At 28.2% G+C, this 17368-nt stretch overlaps 3 protein-coding genes and 1 long non-coding RNA gene across 5 annotated transcripts; 2 read left to right on the top strand and 2 right to left on the bottom strand.

Moving 5' to 3' along the window:
• Positions 1-617: 617 nt before the first annotated feature.
• Positions 618-1147, bottom strand: LOC142645172 (uncharacterized). Its single transcript, XR_012846337.1, has 2 exons — positions 875-1147; positions 618-806 (listed from the first exon to the last, which is right to left on the bottom strand). It is a non-coding gene; the product is annotated as an uncharacterized LOC142645172 (long non-coding RNA).
• Positions 1148-1164: 17 nt separating this feature from the next.
• On the top strand, positions 1165-2961 carry LOC113793685 (methionyl-tRNA formyltransferase, mitochondrial). 2 transcript variants are annotated; one of them, XM_027343750.2, is made up of 6 exons: positions 1165-1297; positions 1368-1805; positions 1860-1980; positions 2026-2140; positions 2196-2271; positions 2340-2961. In XM_027343750.2, the coding sequence occupies exons 2-6, from the start codon at positions 1406-1408 to the stop codon at positions 2822-2824; spliced, it is 1197 nt and encodes a 398-aa protein (XP_027199551.2). In that variant the 5' UTR covers positions 1165-1297; positions 1368-1405; the 3' UTR covers positions 2825-2961. The 2 variants fall into 2 exon arrangements, with proteins under 2 accessions (XP_027199551.2, XP_027199559.1); XM_027343758.2 differs by having other exon boundaries at positions 1166-1297; positions 2038-2140.
• A 647-nt stretch (positions 2962-3608) lies between these two features.
• Positions 3609-7062, top strand: AMPdeam (AMP deaminase). Its single transcript, XM_027344087.2, has 9 exons — positions 3609-3913; positions 4136-4462; positions 4553-4695; positions 4759-4903; positions 4973-5107; positions 5172-5871; positions 5943-6176; positions 6243-6594; positions 6650-7062. Exons 2-9 carry the CDS (start codon positions 4165-4167, stop codon positions 6983-6985), a joined length of 2343 nt encoding a protein of 780 aa, XP_027199888.2. The 5' UTR covers positions 3609-3913; positions 4136-4164; the 3' UTR covers positions 6986-7062.
• A 253-nt stretch (positions 7063-7315) lies between these two features.
• Positions 7316-17365, bottom strand: LOC113793838 (uncharacterized). The gene is made up of 7 exons (XM_075820799.1): positions 16976-17365; positions 13699-15255; positions 9836-10289; positions 9522-9739; positions 8960-9442; positions 8679-8791; positions 7316-7503 (listed from the first exon to the last, which is right to left on the bottom strand). The coding sequence occupies exons 1-7, from the start codon at positions 17363-17365 to the stop codon at positions 7437-7439; spliced, it is 3282 nt and encodes a 1093-aa protein (XP_075676914.1). The 3' UTR covers positions 7316-7436.
• Between the last annotated feature and the right edge of the window lie 3 nt (positions 17366-17368).

Here is a 17368-nt window from a genome sequence, read left to right on the forward strand (position 1 = left end):
TATCATCAATCAACAGGTTGTTTATGATAATATTGGCTATTGATTTCAATATTTTTTTCTCTCTTTCTCATTGTATCAATCAAATAAATAAATAAAAAAATACAAAATACAAAAGATTAATATGAAAAAAAAACATATGATATTCATATAACATAGAGGGAAAGGAAGGGAATGAATTAAATGGACAAGATGACCTTAAATTAAATCAAAAAATTGCGTTCATCATTTTGTTTGTTTGTTTGTTTTTTTCGAAAAAAAACAAGATTTTGATCCATTTGCAATAAGTTATTTAGGTACAAATGCAATCGTTTGCTGTTGTTGTTGAATATTCTTCAGAATTATGAACGCAGAATATTATTAACGAAAAATTCAATCAATCGATGCAATCAATGCTCATTTTTATCGGATAATTGATGGCCACAAACACACACACACACCACCGATCAGGAAATGCAGTAATTAGTGAGAAAGAAGAAAAAAAAATAATCGAATCCTTCAAGAAAACAGAAAAATGATAATAATAAAATTCAAGTTCAATATCAAAAAAAAAAAGAAAAACTGTTAAACGATTCGGCAGATTTTTTAAATGCATAGAAAACAAAGCGCAAAATTCAATGTCAATCTATAGTGTTTGTGGTTTTATTTGCATGTGTGTGTGTGTATTGTAACCAATATTGTATCCATTTGAGAAAAAAAACATTATCAACGCATTCCTGGAAATATTTGGATATATAAAAAAAATAATGACAGGAAATTTGACAGATTTAGCATTTGTCATTGGCCAAAATGAAATGAGAAAAAAATATCTATTGAAAAAAAACGAATGAAAATAAAATGAACAAAAAAAACGACAACAACAACAACAACGATTTACCCGATACAAACAAACAGGACATCCAACCAATCATAATTTTTCATAGCTTGTTTATTTTCACCATATTTTCTCAAATTGTTTTGACATCCATTAATCTTGATTTGATTTATTTTAATTTTTTGTTGAATACGTTTGGTTACCATGGATGGATACAAAAATTTCCTAAAAGTCCATAAAAACAGGTACATACAAAGGAAACAATTGATAAAACAAATCGAATCGAAACAAAATTATCCAAAAAAAAACAAAAATTTGCTTCAGATTTTTTTTTCACATTCGAAATATTTGGATACGATGTTTATGAATAAACTCATTTCAATGTTGTTTTGAATATTTTGTTTTTTTCTTCATATTTTGGATACATGTGACTCTGATTTTTTCATGATCTTCATAGATCATTTATTTCAAAGTATGGATTTTTCTGTAAGTATTTCTGTTCGCTTGGTGCCTAATGTTAATTGAATTGTGTTTATGGTTTCATTTTTTTTTGCAGAATTAATATTTTTATCGATCGATTTCAAACGATGAAGTATGAGATCAACATTATTATTATTATCATTGGTGAAACGAAAATGGCTTTCGCCAGCTAACATGGTCGTTTCAAAATCATTTTTATCATCATATGCAAAACAAAAATCAGCCAGAGAATTATCCATATTATTCTATGGTTCTGATGATTTTAGTATAGCTAGTCTTAAATTATTACATAAAAAACTGTTAAATCCTGGATTGGATGCTACAGTTATTGTAAAAAATATACAAGTAGTCACAACAAAATGTAATAATCCTGTTAGTTTATATTGTAAAAAAACTGATCTACCAATTACTTTATTCGATGAATATACGGTTCCAAATGATCAATTTGATCTTGGTGTCGTTTCCTCATTCGGTCGCCTTATACCTTCTCAAGCCATCAATGCCTGCCATTTTGGTATTGTTTTTGTTATTGTTATATTCATTTTTTTCAAATAAATTTCATTTTTAGGTGTTTTCAATATTCATGGCTCATTATTGCCACGATGGCGTGGAGCTTCACCAATCCAACATGCTATACTTCATGGTGATGAAATAACCGGTGTTACCATAATGAAAATTCATCCAAATAGGTATGTTCGATTGACTATAAATTTATTTGCTTTAAAAAACGTTAGCATTTTGGACAGGTTTGATGTTGGCGAAATTTTGGCACAAAAACCCATCGAAATTGTACATCGAATTTCGGCCAAACAATTGAAACAAGTGATGGCACCAATAGGAGCTCAACTAGTAAGTTGATTATCAACAGTTTTCTTTGATAAATCTTATTGATTTTTATTGTTAGCTTTGGGACTGTATTGAAGATTTGGACAATTGTTTAGCGAACGCTCGTAAACAACCTGAAGAAGGAGTTACATATGGTCAGTTTTTTTTTCTTATTTAACAATCATTCCATCTAATTTGACAACCAACAAAAACTTGTATATAGCTCGAAAACTAAAAATTACGGATGGTGAAATCGATTGGACAAATATGAATGCATATGAAATTGATCGGCGTTTTCGCGCATTCAATGGTACCATCGATGTTTATACCTATTGGATTGATGGTACACCATTACGATTGGGTGATATACTTGATCCAGATCTTGTGAATCGTTTGAATATATCTGTTTTAGCCGGACATGGACACTATGAACATTTGCCAGGCCTTGTTTATTATCATAAAAAACGACACATTCTATGTATTGCTTCGGCAAATGAAACATGGTCGGCATTTAGAAGCCTAACACTGAAAGGACGACGAAAAATGTCTGCATTAGGATTCTCCAATACATTTATTCGTCCAATTGTTAAAGAATTCAAAGCTAATAATCAAGGACAGCGACCATTTTTAATTGTAGGACAAACGGAAAAACATGGCGGCATGTTTAATATGAATGAATTCGAACAGATTAAACAACAATATTTATGATAAGAGTAAAAGAAAATTTCCAAATCAATATCGATTTGTGTATTTCGATTTAGTTCATTCGATTATAATTTAGTTATTATTGAACATTTTTTTTGCCTGTTTGTAAATAAAATATACAATTGTGATTGAAAAAAAAATTTTCCATTCGATCGGTAGCTACCCCTTTATTAATCACGTTAAACATTGATAATCAAATCGATATAATAATAATCAATCATTTCTAAATATCGAATAACATTTATCTAAAATAAATATTTTGAAAATTCAAATCATTCGATTTGAATTTTGATCATTATTTTACACTACCGAACATTTAACGATGATGATAAACGATGCTGATAAATGTGTTTGTTTCTAAATGATCATAATCATTCATCCAGACATCAAAAATATATTTTGGCAATGGTTATACATTTTTCTTTCCCTTATAGTCATTCTATAAATCTTTCGAATAAAAGAATTTAGCTTTTTTTTATAATTATTTCACAATCTAATATATTTTGTTTGATTGTTAACAATTGTTTGAGAAAGAGAGAGAGTATGCGCTCTATTTATTGCAGAAAAAATAATGTGGCATGATATACTTACCACTGCCACAATGATTTTTATTTCCAAAATAATCAACAACAAACAATTCTGAATCCTATTACCATCAATATATATTAATTGCGATATAACCAACCGCAATTTGTATATATGAACCAAAACGAGGATAGAAAAATTCACATCAACAACTTAATACGAATTTGATTTTGGTTTGTTTTGTTTATTAATAAGATCATTGACAATCCAAGTTTTAAGTGAATAATCGATTCGACAATATCAAAATTCAATCATCATTCCTTATTCACTTGATTGATCAGAATTCTGATTCTACGAATCATATGTTTGAATTTGAATATATTTTTTTTTAAAAGTTTGTCTCTCATTGTTTCTTCTTTCAAATTGTCGTTGTTAGGGAATTAACTAAATTTCTGTTATTTTTAATTAGAGCACTTTTTTCACCTTCAACAATCATTCGCTTGAAAAGCGATCCAAATCTAGATCATTAAATTTGTTTATTTATCTATTTGTTTTTGACGGTCATTGGTAAGTCATCAATCGTTTTTTTTCATCACGTTCGTTTATATACAAACAATGATAATATTAAAAGTTAAATTTATTTTATTTTTTTCTCAAAAAACTTATCGAAAGTAATACGGTGGTGAAATATGATAAGAATGCCTGCAATTATAACGATGTGATATTGTTCATATCATTCGAATTTAAGATTTCAACTAATCATTTATTTATATTTGTTTGTTTATTTAGATTTAACAAAACATTTTCATTTTTCGGATATGGAACGATTAGTAGGCGGTAGTGATTTAAAAAAAGAGAAAGAAATCCTTATGAAATCATCGGTTTTAGATGACGATGAAATTGAAGAAGATGATGAAGCTGCTGCTGCAAACGCAGCAAAAATACCTAGAGATATATCTAATCATAGTGAATTGAATGTTAAAGAAATTTCTGCACCATATACCTTGCCACATTATCCAATCGAATTGGAAGAACAGAAAAAAATTGCCGCACAACAATTAGCACAACAAATCGCATTGAAAGAATTGGAAGAACGCGCTACATGTGATGAACAAAGTAAGTTATGGTTATAAATTTCAGACATCCGATTATTATCGTTGTGATTATGTTTTTTTTCTCCATTCTCCATTCTGCATATATTATCAGCTGTACCTAAGACTGAATTACAATGTATTCATAAACATTCTGATTCAGCCGATCCAACTACATGTTCAAATATTATTACAACATCTATCCTGAATCATTTGGATTTTCAGCGTGTTTATATTTCAGGAGAAAATTCATTCGGTGTAAGTCCTGTTGTGACATTTGAATTATTCGTTATAATAATGATGGTAAAAACTAAATCATAGGCTGAAGATCCAAAAATATATCAATCATTGCGTAGAGCTATGCGTTTAAGAGAAATTTATATGCGTGAAGCATTTCAATCATTTCCGGAGATGGCTAAACGTATTTTACATCGAACACACAAATCTGATTATCAATCTGAAACAAGTATGAATTGTTCAAAATTTTGTTTTTTTCGATTATTATTGCTTATCATATTGTTTTATTATTCAATAGTAAATTTTGATGAGCCACCAGTAATAGCTGATCCTTGGAACATAAAGATTCCAGAAGATTTAAATTGTATTCTTAAAATCGAAGATGGCGTTATCCATGTCTATAAAAATAAGAGCGATTTTGATGGAAAAAAGCGTAAGAATTTTTAGAATTTTTGCTTTATATTGTTTTTTGTTTTAATCATGAAATTTTATTCCAGGAGCTTATAATGTTCGACCATTCAATAGTTTTATTGAAGATATGAAATTTATGTGTAATATCATCACAGATGGTCCATTGAAATCACATTGTTACAAACGATTAGCATATCTAACATACAAATATCAATTACATGTTCTTCTCAATGAAATGAATGAATTACGTTCACAAAAAGCTGTACCGCATAGAGATTTTTATAATACACGTAAAGTTGATACGCACATTCATGCCTCTTCTTGTATGAATCAAAAACATTTGTTACGTTTTATCAAGAAAACAATCAAAACACGACGAAATGATTTTGTATGCATAGAGAATGGTAAACCATTAACTTTGGAACAAGTGTTTGATTCGTTAAATTTAACAAGCTATGATCTAAGTGTCGATATGTTGGATGTTCACGCCGATCGTAATACATTTCATCGTTTTGATAAATTCAATGCCAAATACAATCCTATCGGTGAATCAAGATTAAGAGAAATATTTCTTAAAACTGACAATTATATCAAAGGTGCTTATTTTGCCGAAATTCTTAAAGAAGTGATGGCTGATCTAGAAGAATCCAAATATCAACAGGCTGAATTACGTTTGTCGATTTATGGCCGAAAACCAAATGAATGGGATGATTTAGCCAAATGGGCCCTTACAAACAATGTCTATTCTGACACTGTTCGATGGATAATTCAAATTCCTCGTCTCTAGTAAGTTGCATAATGATTTCCATAAGTTTCAAATTTCATTACAAATATAAATTTTATAAATGAACATTTAGTGATGTATATCGAGCGAACAAAATACTTGGAAATTTTGAACAAATGTTGGAAAATATTTTTATGCCGCTGTTTGAAGTAACGAACAATCCAAATTCTCATCCAGAATTGCATGTCTTTTTAAACTATGTTACTGGATTCGATTCGGTCGACGATGAATCAAAACACGAAAATCCAATGTTTGATAAAGAAATCACGTTACCAAACAAATGGACAGATGAAGAAAATCCGCCATAGTATGTTTTCAACATTTTTTTTGAATTGAGTTTTATTCTAATGATTTCTGATCTTTTTTTAAACAGTAATTACTACCTTTATTATATGTATGCCAATATGGTCATTTTGAATCATTTTCGTAAAGAACGTGGATTCAATACACTTGTTTTACGACCACATTGTGGTGAAGCTGGTAATATTCAACATTTGATTGGTGGATTTTTGTTGGCTGAAAATATTAGCCATGGTCTTTTGCTTCGAAAAGTACCAGTTTTACAATACTTGTACTATTTGACTCAGATTGGAATCGCAATGTCACCGTTATCAAATAATTCATTATTTTTGAATTATCATCGAAATCCTTTACCAGAATTTGCATCTCGTGGTCTTTGCGTATCACTTTCGACTGATGATCCGTTACAGTTTCATTTTACTAAGGTAAAAAAATTTTATTTTGAATGTAAAAAAATAGATTTTAATACAACGATTACAGGAACCATTGATGGAAGAATATTCGATTGCCGCACAAGTATGGAAATTAAGTAGCTGTGATATGAGCGAATTAGCACGCAATTCCGTTTTGATGTCTGGTTTTCCTAGTGAATTTAAACAACATTGGATTGGAGCCAATTATCAACGTGAAGGTGTTGAAGGAAACGATATTCAACGAACTAATTTACCTGGAATTCGTGTTTCATATCGATATGAAACATTGTTGGATGAATTGGATCATTTGCGATCAGATGATAAAAATTGGGAACGACAAAAAAAAGTATCGATTGGAGGCAAAACGATTGCAAAACCATCTTTACCACATAAATTAATCTAATTATTATAAGGAAAAGATTATATATTTCTAGTTTAATATAAAATTAGAAATTATTACAGATTTTTTTGTTTTTGGTTGATTATTGTGATTGATTTTTTGTTTTTTGTTTTTTATCATTTTACTAATCGATTGGCAAGTGAATAGTGATTATTGAACATTTTTAAAAAAGATTTTAAAATTGCTGAAATATTTTAAAGTTATTTTTTCTCTCAAAAGATGGTAGTACTTTTACGAGAAACTTAATAAAATCTTGTAAAAAAAAACATTGTTTGATTTTCATATTAATAGATGGTAGCACTTTGTTCGATTGAAAAAAATTCAAAAAAACCATAATTTTAAAAATTTTTTTATTGAAAAAATTACATGAACATTTATAAAATTGAGACTATAGTAATGCAATGAAAAAAAATGAGTTAACAAAAAAGAAAAGAAAAGGAAGGCATTTTTATTTTCATTTTCCATCAAGATAATGCATCAATTGATCGACAATGTTGGCAAAATTTAAACGATCTTCAGGCCTATAGAGAAAGGGGGAGAGAGAAAAAAAATTAGAAAATTAGAATCCAATTAGCAAATAATAATTTTTAACGAAAAGTTTGAACAATCTTCAAAACAAAAAACAAAATTTATTAGTGTGATCAATGAAAAAAGTTTGGCTGATGAAATTTTTTTTGAAGAATCATTAGGGACCTGTTCAAATGAATTATATTTTGTCAAAAATTTTAAATAGCAAAATACAAGCCACAAATTTTACAAAAACAAAATTTGTTTAAAATAAATAAATAAAACTTGAGTGATTACACTCAAAATCAAGAGAGAGAGAGAGAGAGAAAAAAAAATTTATTCACATCACTTGACCTATTGGATTATTTTCTTGTTTTGTTTTTTCATTGCTGAAGAAAATAAAATTAAAATTCAATATTTTTTTCTGTATCGAAAAAAATTCATGCTTGAAATTATATGCGAATTGTAATATATTTCAATCGATTATGGATTCCGATGGTTTTTTTTATCGAAAAAAGAAAATTTATTCTATGTTATTTCTCTTGGTTATATATTGGCAGCAGAATATGAAATGAAAATAGATTTTAATTCAGATTCCAGAAGAAGGAGAAAAAAAAATGTCAAAATTTTTGTTTTCCTGGTTCAAAAATATATATAAAAAAAACGGTCAAACTATATACGATTATTTAATGTTTCATCAATAAATGGGTAAAAATGAATTGATTCAAATTTCTTTCCATTCTACCACACCCCTTAATGGTCTATAACTTTTATCGTTGATGAATTCTATTAGATATTCATTGAATTGGGTAAACACATACACACATATGAACCATTTAGAACAGATCTAAAAAAATGGAACATTTCAATATATTTCCAAAATATTTTTCGGAAAATCGACATACATAGAAATCATTCGAATTGATTATATGTTGCTGCAAGGATTCATCATCATCCACATACACATTTTTTGATAATTTCATTACACAAGACTTATGTAAAGTTTTTTTTCCGCTTTTTATTTCTTTAAATAGTTCAACAGAAAAAAAGACGTAGACAAGAGTTCAAGAAAAGCGGGCAGAAAAAAAAATCAAATTTAAAATTTAAATTTCTTTTTTCTCATTTTTTTACTGTTTTATAATTTGAAAAGCAATAGAGACTAGAAAGAATAATAAAAAGAAAAACTTACTTGAATTGCCAACAACTCCACATAATTTGATAGATGATGACAGAACAATTCTCTGGTTTAGGCAGACGTCGATTTTCATTGAACATTCGTAGAATGTCTTGCCCATCCATGCCCTTAGAGAACAAATATCCGAATAAATAAAAATGAAAAAAATGAACATAATGAAAATCATTTTTTTCCGGTAAAACGGGCAAAGTAACAAGCACAATATTCTTTTTTTTATGAAAAAAAGACAATCAAAAGAGAGAGAGCAAAAAAAAGAAAAAAAGCCAGATACTCACCTGATAAGGCATTTCACCTCGAGACATTGCTTCCCATAATGCTACACCAAAACTCCAAACATCCGATTTTGAACTGAATTTATAATAATAGATGCATTCAGGTGCATACCATTTGAGTGGCCATTTTGATGCTGAACGAGCTTTATAATAATCTTTACCTTGGCCAAGGGCACGTGACATACCAAAATCGCTTACTTTGGCAAATTTTTCATTAACTAATAGAATATTACGAGCAGCCAAATCTCTATGTACATAGTTTACATCTTCAAGATATTGCATTGCTTTAGCTACCTGAAGCATTAAACGTAAAATATCAGTATCGGTCATATTTTGGCCATGATTTTGTAGATATTTATTCAATGGTCCTAAAGGTGCCAATTCCATCACTAACATAAATGGATCATTCTCGCATACACCGATCAAACGAACAATATGTCGATGGTCAAGTTTAGCCATTGTTTGTGCTTCACGAAGTATTTCAGCCTATAAAAATAAAAGCAAAAAAGAAATAAAAATCAGAATCGGATTCGGTAAGGTAAAAAACTTATCAATCATTTTCTACCTTTTGCTGTGGAACGGCATGACTTTTAAGCATTTTAACGGCTAAATTTATATTCGATGAACCATGTAATGATGGAATAGTAGCCAGAAAAACATCACCAAAATAACCATTTCCTATTCTTCGTTTCAATGTAATACAACGAGGATCAAAACAAATTGGGCCACGTTTACATTTTTGTATTGTTTCTTGAACTTCGTCAATCACTTCATTCAAGCATACTAGAATGACAATGGCAAAAATATAAAAAAAAGGCCAAATAAAATGAATTAGAATCATAGATCTTATATCATCATATATTTATAGTGAATATATACTTAATTCAATGTCTTTAAGGCATTGTTGATTAGTAGAAATAGTAGTTTCATTATTTTCTTTATTATCATTATTATCACCCAAGGGCACTTGTTGGCTAATGCATGAATTAATATTGGAAGGATTTATTGATGACGATGATGATGATGATGATGTTGATGACGATGTTGTTGATGATGATGATTCACTAATAATATTATTATTAGGCCATATTGGTGTTTCAATACAACTGGATAAAGGCGGTGGTGGTGGTGGAGAAATAGTTGGTGGAGGTAATGATGATATATGATGATATGATTTATGTTGTTGTTTTTGTTGTTGTTGAAAAAAATTGGAATCATTTGTATGTAAGATTGATGATGTTGATGTTGGAATATTTTTACTACAATTTGCCATTGTTGTTGTTGTTGTTGTTTCATTATGGACATTTTGTTTTGGTGGGGAATTTGATGAATGCTATTTATTTATTGAAAAAAAAATGAAAATATTAGAAAAACAAAAACAAAAAAACATTAAAGCAATTATAATGATCAATAATAATAAATATAAATGATAAAAGGGTAAAGATCATCATTTTGAAATGACAACAACAAAAAAAAATCTGGTCTACCCTTTTCTACGTCGACCAAAGAAAAGTTTTAAAATATGATAAATGTTTGACGTGAAATGGAAAATACATTTTTTTGTTTGTTTCACTTTATTCATTTTGTTTATTTGATAACTTTTTTGTTTCATTCGGTCTTCATTCATTCATTGTTGTCTGTCTTGTTTTTATCCCAAATAAAATAATAAATTTCTGTTGTTGTTGTTGTTGAAAAATTACATGCTGAAAATCCGTGAAACACAAAATGAAACAAGTGATACTATTCGGTTAATGATGATAATTTGGTCATTGAAAACAACAACAAAGAAAAGAAAACTATATCTTATTCCATATTTGACTATTAGATAAATATGGGCCGGAAATTCAAAACTCCATAAAAACAACCGAGAAATACAAAATACACCTTATTTGTGGCCAGAATATTTCTTTATAAAAAAAAATTTTCTTATCTATGGAATATTATAGCGGAAAATATGACGGAAAGCAAACGAACGAAAGAAGAAAAAAAATGAACATGATGAATCCGGTGGAAATATGGAAATGATAATAGAATTTGAAAAAAATGATGATAATAAATGAAAATCAAACAATATTTCCACATTCAAAAAGAGAGAAAATGAATTCAATGAAAAGAAGAAATAAAAAGAGTTGACATTATTTTAAAATTCTCAAGAGAACGGAATGAAAAAAAATTGAAATTTCAATTTTTTTTTTGTTGATGTAATTAACAACAAAAACCAAAGTGAAAGAGAATAAAGAACAAGACAAAAAAAAGTGTTGATTTAGTTCCAAACTGGAATCATGAGGAAAAAAAGTAAGAAAATTTTATCTGAAAAGATTATGGTTGACATTTGCTTATCAAACTACTATGAATAAGATTATTATTATTATTATTAAAGAACCATAACCAGAAAATAGCAAAAAAAAAGAAAATTTTGGAACCAAAATGACCACCACTAATGAATCCTATATATAATTTGCTTAGGGAAAAAAGAAGGATGTGCACAACTAATGATGGGACATCTCTTTCTATCTCTATTTTTTTGCTGTTGTTGCTGCCTAACCCGAATAGTCCAACTTTCATTCAAGTTTTGGTTGAACAAACCAAGTCTATAATTTAAAATTTTTCCATTCCCAAGATGGATATATTTTTTGTTGTTTTTAAATAAATAAATAAATGAAAAAAAAACAAAAAAGTTATAATTTTTTTTTCAGCAAAAGAGTGAACAAAAAAAATTGATCGATTTGGTCAAAAGTTTTTTGTATATAATTTTTGCTTGTTATTCAAAATGTTCAAGTTTGAACCAAAGAAATTTTCCAAAGAATACTAGAATGGGATTAGATGATGATGTTGTTGATTGAAAAAATAGCTTCAAACTGACCAGAAAAAAAGGGGATATCAAAAAAAAGTGTTGGCAGTCAAAAAAACTAAAAAACTTGAATTGTATTAGCATAAAAATTCCATCAATAATTGGTGGGTATCAAAGCGAAATTTTTTTATTAAAAAAAAGAAGAAGAAATTTTGATCAAATACGATACAAGGAAGGTCTCTATAGGCCAGGCTATGTTTCGAAGAAAAAAAAATGTCAACCATGCATGCATGTTCATTCGACTATGTTTCGAAACGATGGATATATTGAACCAAAAAAAGAAGAAAAAATCAATAAAATAAATAAATAATCGGCCAACCAATATCATTGATCAGTGTTGTTGTTGCTAAAATCAGGAAATTCTGGTTTCCAAAATGATCGAAGAATATTTTGGGGAAAAAAAAAGAATTTAAATTTATATCCATTCATTCACATGGTCTTTCAAACCAAAAAAAAAAAAATGACCGGCCGTTTTTTGGCAATTGTTTCACAAATGTTCACGTTTATTGTTCACATGATGTGTACATGATGGACATTCGAAATGAAAATAGTTCGAATGAAAAATAACAAACTGAATCTCGATCTATCTAATAAAATCTGTGCTGTGCTGTGCTGTCTATTTGGGGGAAAAAAATTCATGACAAGATTAAAACGATAACGATCGGCAAAGTAAAACGAAATATTATTATTATTATTATGCCTGGCCAATTCAATTGTGTTAATAATAAAACAATAACGATGAATATAAATCGAATATAATAACACAGCAAGATAGTAGATAGATAGATAGATATTGTAAATAATTCAAGTATGAAACAAATAATAATAATAATAATAAGCAACAACAGAATAAAACAAAAATTCGGCAATATCATCTTTTGGAAAAAGTTCAGATCTCCGATCATCATCATCATCATCGTATGGGTATCATTCATGTCAATTTATTAGTTTCACATATCTCACACTAGAAAAAAGTCCAGATCACTGTTTTATTCTCTCTCAGAATATTAGTTTCGTATTTACTTGCTTTTGTATGAATAATGATGAAAAACGGAAAAGAAGAAACAAACAAACAACAGTGATAGGAAAGAGTGTAGAAAATGAAAGCGAAAATCCGAAATTCTTCAATCATCATATATGAATGAATGAATAAGTAAAAGAAAGAATATAAACAGACTTTTTTGGAAACAACAGTATACTGGATCTGGCAAGCAAAAAAAAAATCTGTAATAAACATACTGAAAGAATGATGATTGATAATAATAATCATTTTTGGATATGAAAAACGAAAAAAAAAACTTTGTGATAATCAAATCAGGATGGAATGAAACAAAACAAAAAAAAAAAGTTTTAAGATTCTTAAATATTAAAGCATAGAATCTGATGATGATGATTATAATAATAGCTATTGAAGGCAATATTCAATATTGATGACTGATGACTGATGATGATGAAAAGATTAAGATTTTGATGTGCCGAAAAACTTTGCTGAAATGAAAACTATTTTATGCAAAACAACAATTTAGACACAGACACACATAATGGATGAAAAAAATTATGAAATTAAAGAAAAATTGAAATCAAATCAAAGAAAAATAATGAATTATCATAATGATTGGTGTAAATCTTATTATTATTATTATTGAAATGAAAAAGGAAACAAAAAATCTAAATTGAAAATGACAACTTTAAAGAATATTTGGGCCATTAATTCTTTCATTTTTTTCAAATAAATGAATGTGATTAGTGAATTATTCCATTTTGGAAAAAAATGCAGATAAAAATTAATTGTAAATGAAATGAAATTGAAATTGAAAAGAGTTAAAGACATTAAAATGATTGGATTTGATTTTTAATAGCCCATAATAATGATAATAAAATAAATTCTTACCGTTGAAGAATTATCAGTTAATGTTGAACTATCATCATCCAATTGATCATGATTATCAAAACATACATCAAATTCTTTAAGTAGATCAATTATTGGTGGACGATTCTGTTGTTGATGATGATTTAAAATTGTTGACATTATCGTTGTTGTTGTTGTTGCCGATGATGATGATGATATTGTTGAGATTGAAGTTGATTGTGTTGAATTGCTCTTGATATTGTTGGTAGTGGATAAATTTGTTGTACCCGTAGAATCGTTGCAGCATTGAGAAATTGATAATGGCTGAATGGTGGATGATGATGATGTTAATACAACATCTGAAGTTATCGTTGTTGCTGTTGTTACTGTTGAAGATGATGATTTTGATGAACAACTTGAATGTTGATTAATCTCATCATTTTTATTTTTATTATTTTTTTCATTGAAAAAATTCGAATCCATTAGATCATTATTATTATTATTATTAAGATTTATTGAAGTAGAATGAAATGATAAGTGACCATTATTGTTATCATTATTGTGATGAATAGAATTTTCAACACCGTTATCTTTTTGAGATGATTTTACCATTATCATCGCTGTTGTTGTTGTTGTTGACAATGATGGTACAGTTGTTGGACCAAACGATCGATTATAAAAACGGCCACTACCGCTACCGCTACTATTATTACTATTTGTACTCATACTACTGCTACTACTTCCGCTACTTGTAGTACCGCTTAATGTTGAGCAATTTTTACCGACATTATTATTATTATTATTATCTTGTTTTGTCGTTAATTCACGATGATTATGATTATGATGATGATGATGATGATGATTCGATGAATCTACAGCTGAAACAAGTGGACCGTTAAGATTAGTAAATTGTTGTTTTGATTGTTGTGTTAAAGTATGGCCAATAATATTGTTACTGTTGTTATTATTGTTATTATTTAAAGATTGAAATCCATTCATGCTTGAATTTTGTATGAAATTCATTCCACCATTCATGATTGTATGGTTATTATTATTATTATTCAATGATGAAGATGATATAAAATTATTTGTTAACGATGATTGTTGTTGTTGTTGCTGTTGCTGCTGATGATTAAAACCATTGAACATAATCTGTTTATTATTATGATCGGATTGATTTGTTGTTGTTGTCGTAGATGTTGAAGAAGAATTAAAAACTGTTTGTAATTCATTCATTGCTGTATCATTATCATTATTTGTTTGATTACAATCATTTTTAGCCATAATAGTTATAGGTAAACTTTGAAATGGATCATTTAAATCATCAGTATCAATATCAAGTAACCAATCTGAACAATTACAATGACATTGATGATGATGATCATCAAATGAATTGGCACGTTGTAATAATGGTTTATTATTAAAATTTGAAATATTAAAACAATCAGAATCAAATTGATTGGATATATCATTTTCATTGAATCCATTGACCATAGTTGTTTGATTCATCAATGAATTGTCGTTTGTTGTTTGATGATCATCAAATGATGGTCGGAAATGTAAACGACGAATCTCTTCGATTGGATCATTAAAGAAGGCCTAAGTAATTGAAAAAAATACAAGTTATTTAACCAAATGATGAAATATAAACAACCGGAAAAAGATACCGTAAAAAAAGATAACTAAATTTTAGCTAATAATGTACAACAAAAAAAAGTAATAACAATAAACAAAACAAGAGAAGAAAAAAATGCATTCTTTATTTTATTTTTTGACGGTTGAATTTTCTTCTGATTGGATTGATGCCGAAAAAAAAGATGCCGACGGAAACAAGAGGAAAAAAAAAGAAAAAAGAAAAACAAAATTCCAATCAGACTGTCAGCCTTTTACTGTATATGATCATTCATTCTCATTTGATAATGTTTGATATGTTCGTTTGAGCGTGATTGAACAAATAATGTTTTCTTTTTCTTTTTTTTCAGTCCAAAGTTTCTTTTCATGACATGATTCCAAGGAAAACAAAAACAAAAAACGGAACAAAATGTCTCAATTTTACTAAAAAGAAAAATACAAATAGTCAAAAAAAAAAGAAAAGAAAAAGCAACCACCATTGGTAACAATTAGCAAAACAAAAACAGAAAAAAAATCAAATTGATACATTAAATGAACGAAAACGAATGATAATGTTTACATTCAAAACCGGCCAATTTTTTCCAATGATATTTTGATTCGATTCGGTTTCTGATAAAATCAATAAGCTAAAAAAAACAAATTTTTTCAGCAAAATTGAAAAATTACTTGAATTCAAGTTCAATCTTCCATTTTCTTACAAAGATAAAGAATTTTTTTTTTTTTGGTATATTTGAATCAAAATAATATGACAAGAATTGAATTCTACTGGTAAACATACACACCGCCCAAAATTTTATTTATATTTCAAACATGAAGATTCATTTTGATGATTGTGTGTATACATCATCATAATGTTGATGATGTGAATGATTTTTTCACTGTTTTCATTGAAGTTCAATCATTCAAATAGGAATAAAAAAAACATGGTATTCTCATTCTTGATTTCTGGAACTTTTTTTTTCTTTCTCTGTCTCTCTATCTTTTTCAATGATGATGATGAACGTGATTCGAATCAAATATTTGTATGTTATTCGTATGTATGGCATTCCATTTTGAAGGACGTAAAAAAAATGTGAATGTAAATTTATTGAACAAATTGCCGAAAGGAAATACTACTCTATTGATTCTTATCGATATCTATACACACACACCAACAACCAACAACCAACAACAAAAAACACATTTATACAATAAGTGAACGAAAAGATTCATGGAAACATTTTTTTTTGTTGTTGTTGTTGTTCAAGTTGAAACTAAAACTAAAAAACAAAATTCCTAGCGTTCCGTGAAGGAATCTCCTTCTTCTTCTTTTGGACAATAAATCAGCCAAAGATTTTTTTTCGGTAAATGTACATATGAATGATTATATTTGCGAGAAAGAGAAGGAGAGAGAGAAAAAACAAATATTCGAACGAATCATTCATGTTCGGTTCTTGAAATATATTATATACGGTAATTGATTGATTGGAAAGTACTTTGTTTTGTAAACTTAATGCCACGTGTGTATTTGTTCGAGTGTGATTTTTTTCTTTGATGTTGATGATGATGATGATTTACGTTGTAAAAAAAAAGTTATAAACAAATGAAATGAAACGGAACGAAAAACAACAAAAATGCATGATTTTTTCCAATCTTGATATATTTTCCTAGGAAAAAATATATATGATTTGAAATAAACAAAACTTACCGCTATGGTATCGATTGAAGATGATTTTATAAGAGATTTATGATGAATATGATTCCTATTATTGGTTATTGTTATTCGTTCATCATTATCATTATTATTAACATTATCATCATCATCATCATTAACCATATCATCATTATCATTATTAGCTTGTGTTGATTTTGAATTAATATTTATATCATTTTGATTGGTGGTAGAAGTTAATTTTGTTTTTGCACTTGGTGTATTTGTAACCGAATTAGTTTGTCTATTATTATTATCATTATTATTATTGAATGAAGTTTCATTATCAAATGCATAACGGCTACCGAATGCTGGTTCTTCATGCCAACGACCAAATTGTTGTTTACGATGTTGATAACGTGTTGAAGTTGTACCATAACCATTCATCAG

Source organism: Dermatophagoides pteronyssinus, unplaced genomic scaffold (assembly GCF_027571235.1).
Source record: "Dermatophagoides pteronyssinus isolate colony J.1.1.1.1 unplaced genomic scaffold, Derpt_VIB-CSIC_2022.12 sq0007, whole genome shotgun sequence".
NCBI classification, from domain to species: Eukaryota; Metazoa; Arthropoda; class Arachnida; order Sarcoptiformes; family Pyroglyphidae; genus Dermatophagoides; species Dermatophagoides pteronyssinus.

Coding starts and splice junctions, on each gene's coding strand:
- LOC113793685 (XM_027343750.2), top strand. CDS start 1,406: ATGAGATCAACATTATTATTATTATCATTGGTGAAACGAAAATGGCTT. Junction 1,981..2,025: donor ATGAAAATTCATCCAAATAG/GTATGTTCGATT, acceptor AAAAAACGTTAG/CATTTTGGACAGGTTTGATG. Junction 2,141..2,195: donor CACCAATAGGAGCTCAACTA/GTAAGTTGATTA, acceptor TTTTATTGTTAG/CTTTGGGACTGTATTGAAGA.
- AMPdeam (XM_027344087.2), top strand. CDS start 4,165: ATGGAACGATTAGTAGGCGGTAGTGATTTAAAAAAAGAGAAAGAAATC. Junction 4,463..4,552: donor CGCTACATGTGATGAACAAA/GTAAGTTATGGT, acceptor ATATATTATCAG/CTGTACCTAAGACTGAATTA. Junction 5,872..5,942: donor ATTCAAATTCCTCGTCTCTA/GTAAGTTGCATA, acceptor ATGAACATTTAG/TGATGTATATCGAGCGAACA.
- LOC113793838 (XM_075820799.1), bottom strand. CDS start 17,365: ATGAATGGTTATGGTACAACTTCAACACGTTATCAACATCGTAAACAA. Junction 15,256..16,975: donor CTTCAATCGATACCATAGCG/GTAAGTTTTGTT, acceptor TCAATTACTTAG/GCCTTCTTTAATGATCCAAT. Junction 10,290..13,698: donor TAACTGATAATTCTTCAACG/GTAAGAATTTAT, acceptor ATAAATAAATAG/CATTCATCAAATTCCCCACC.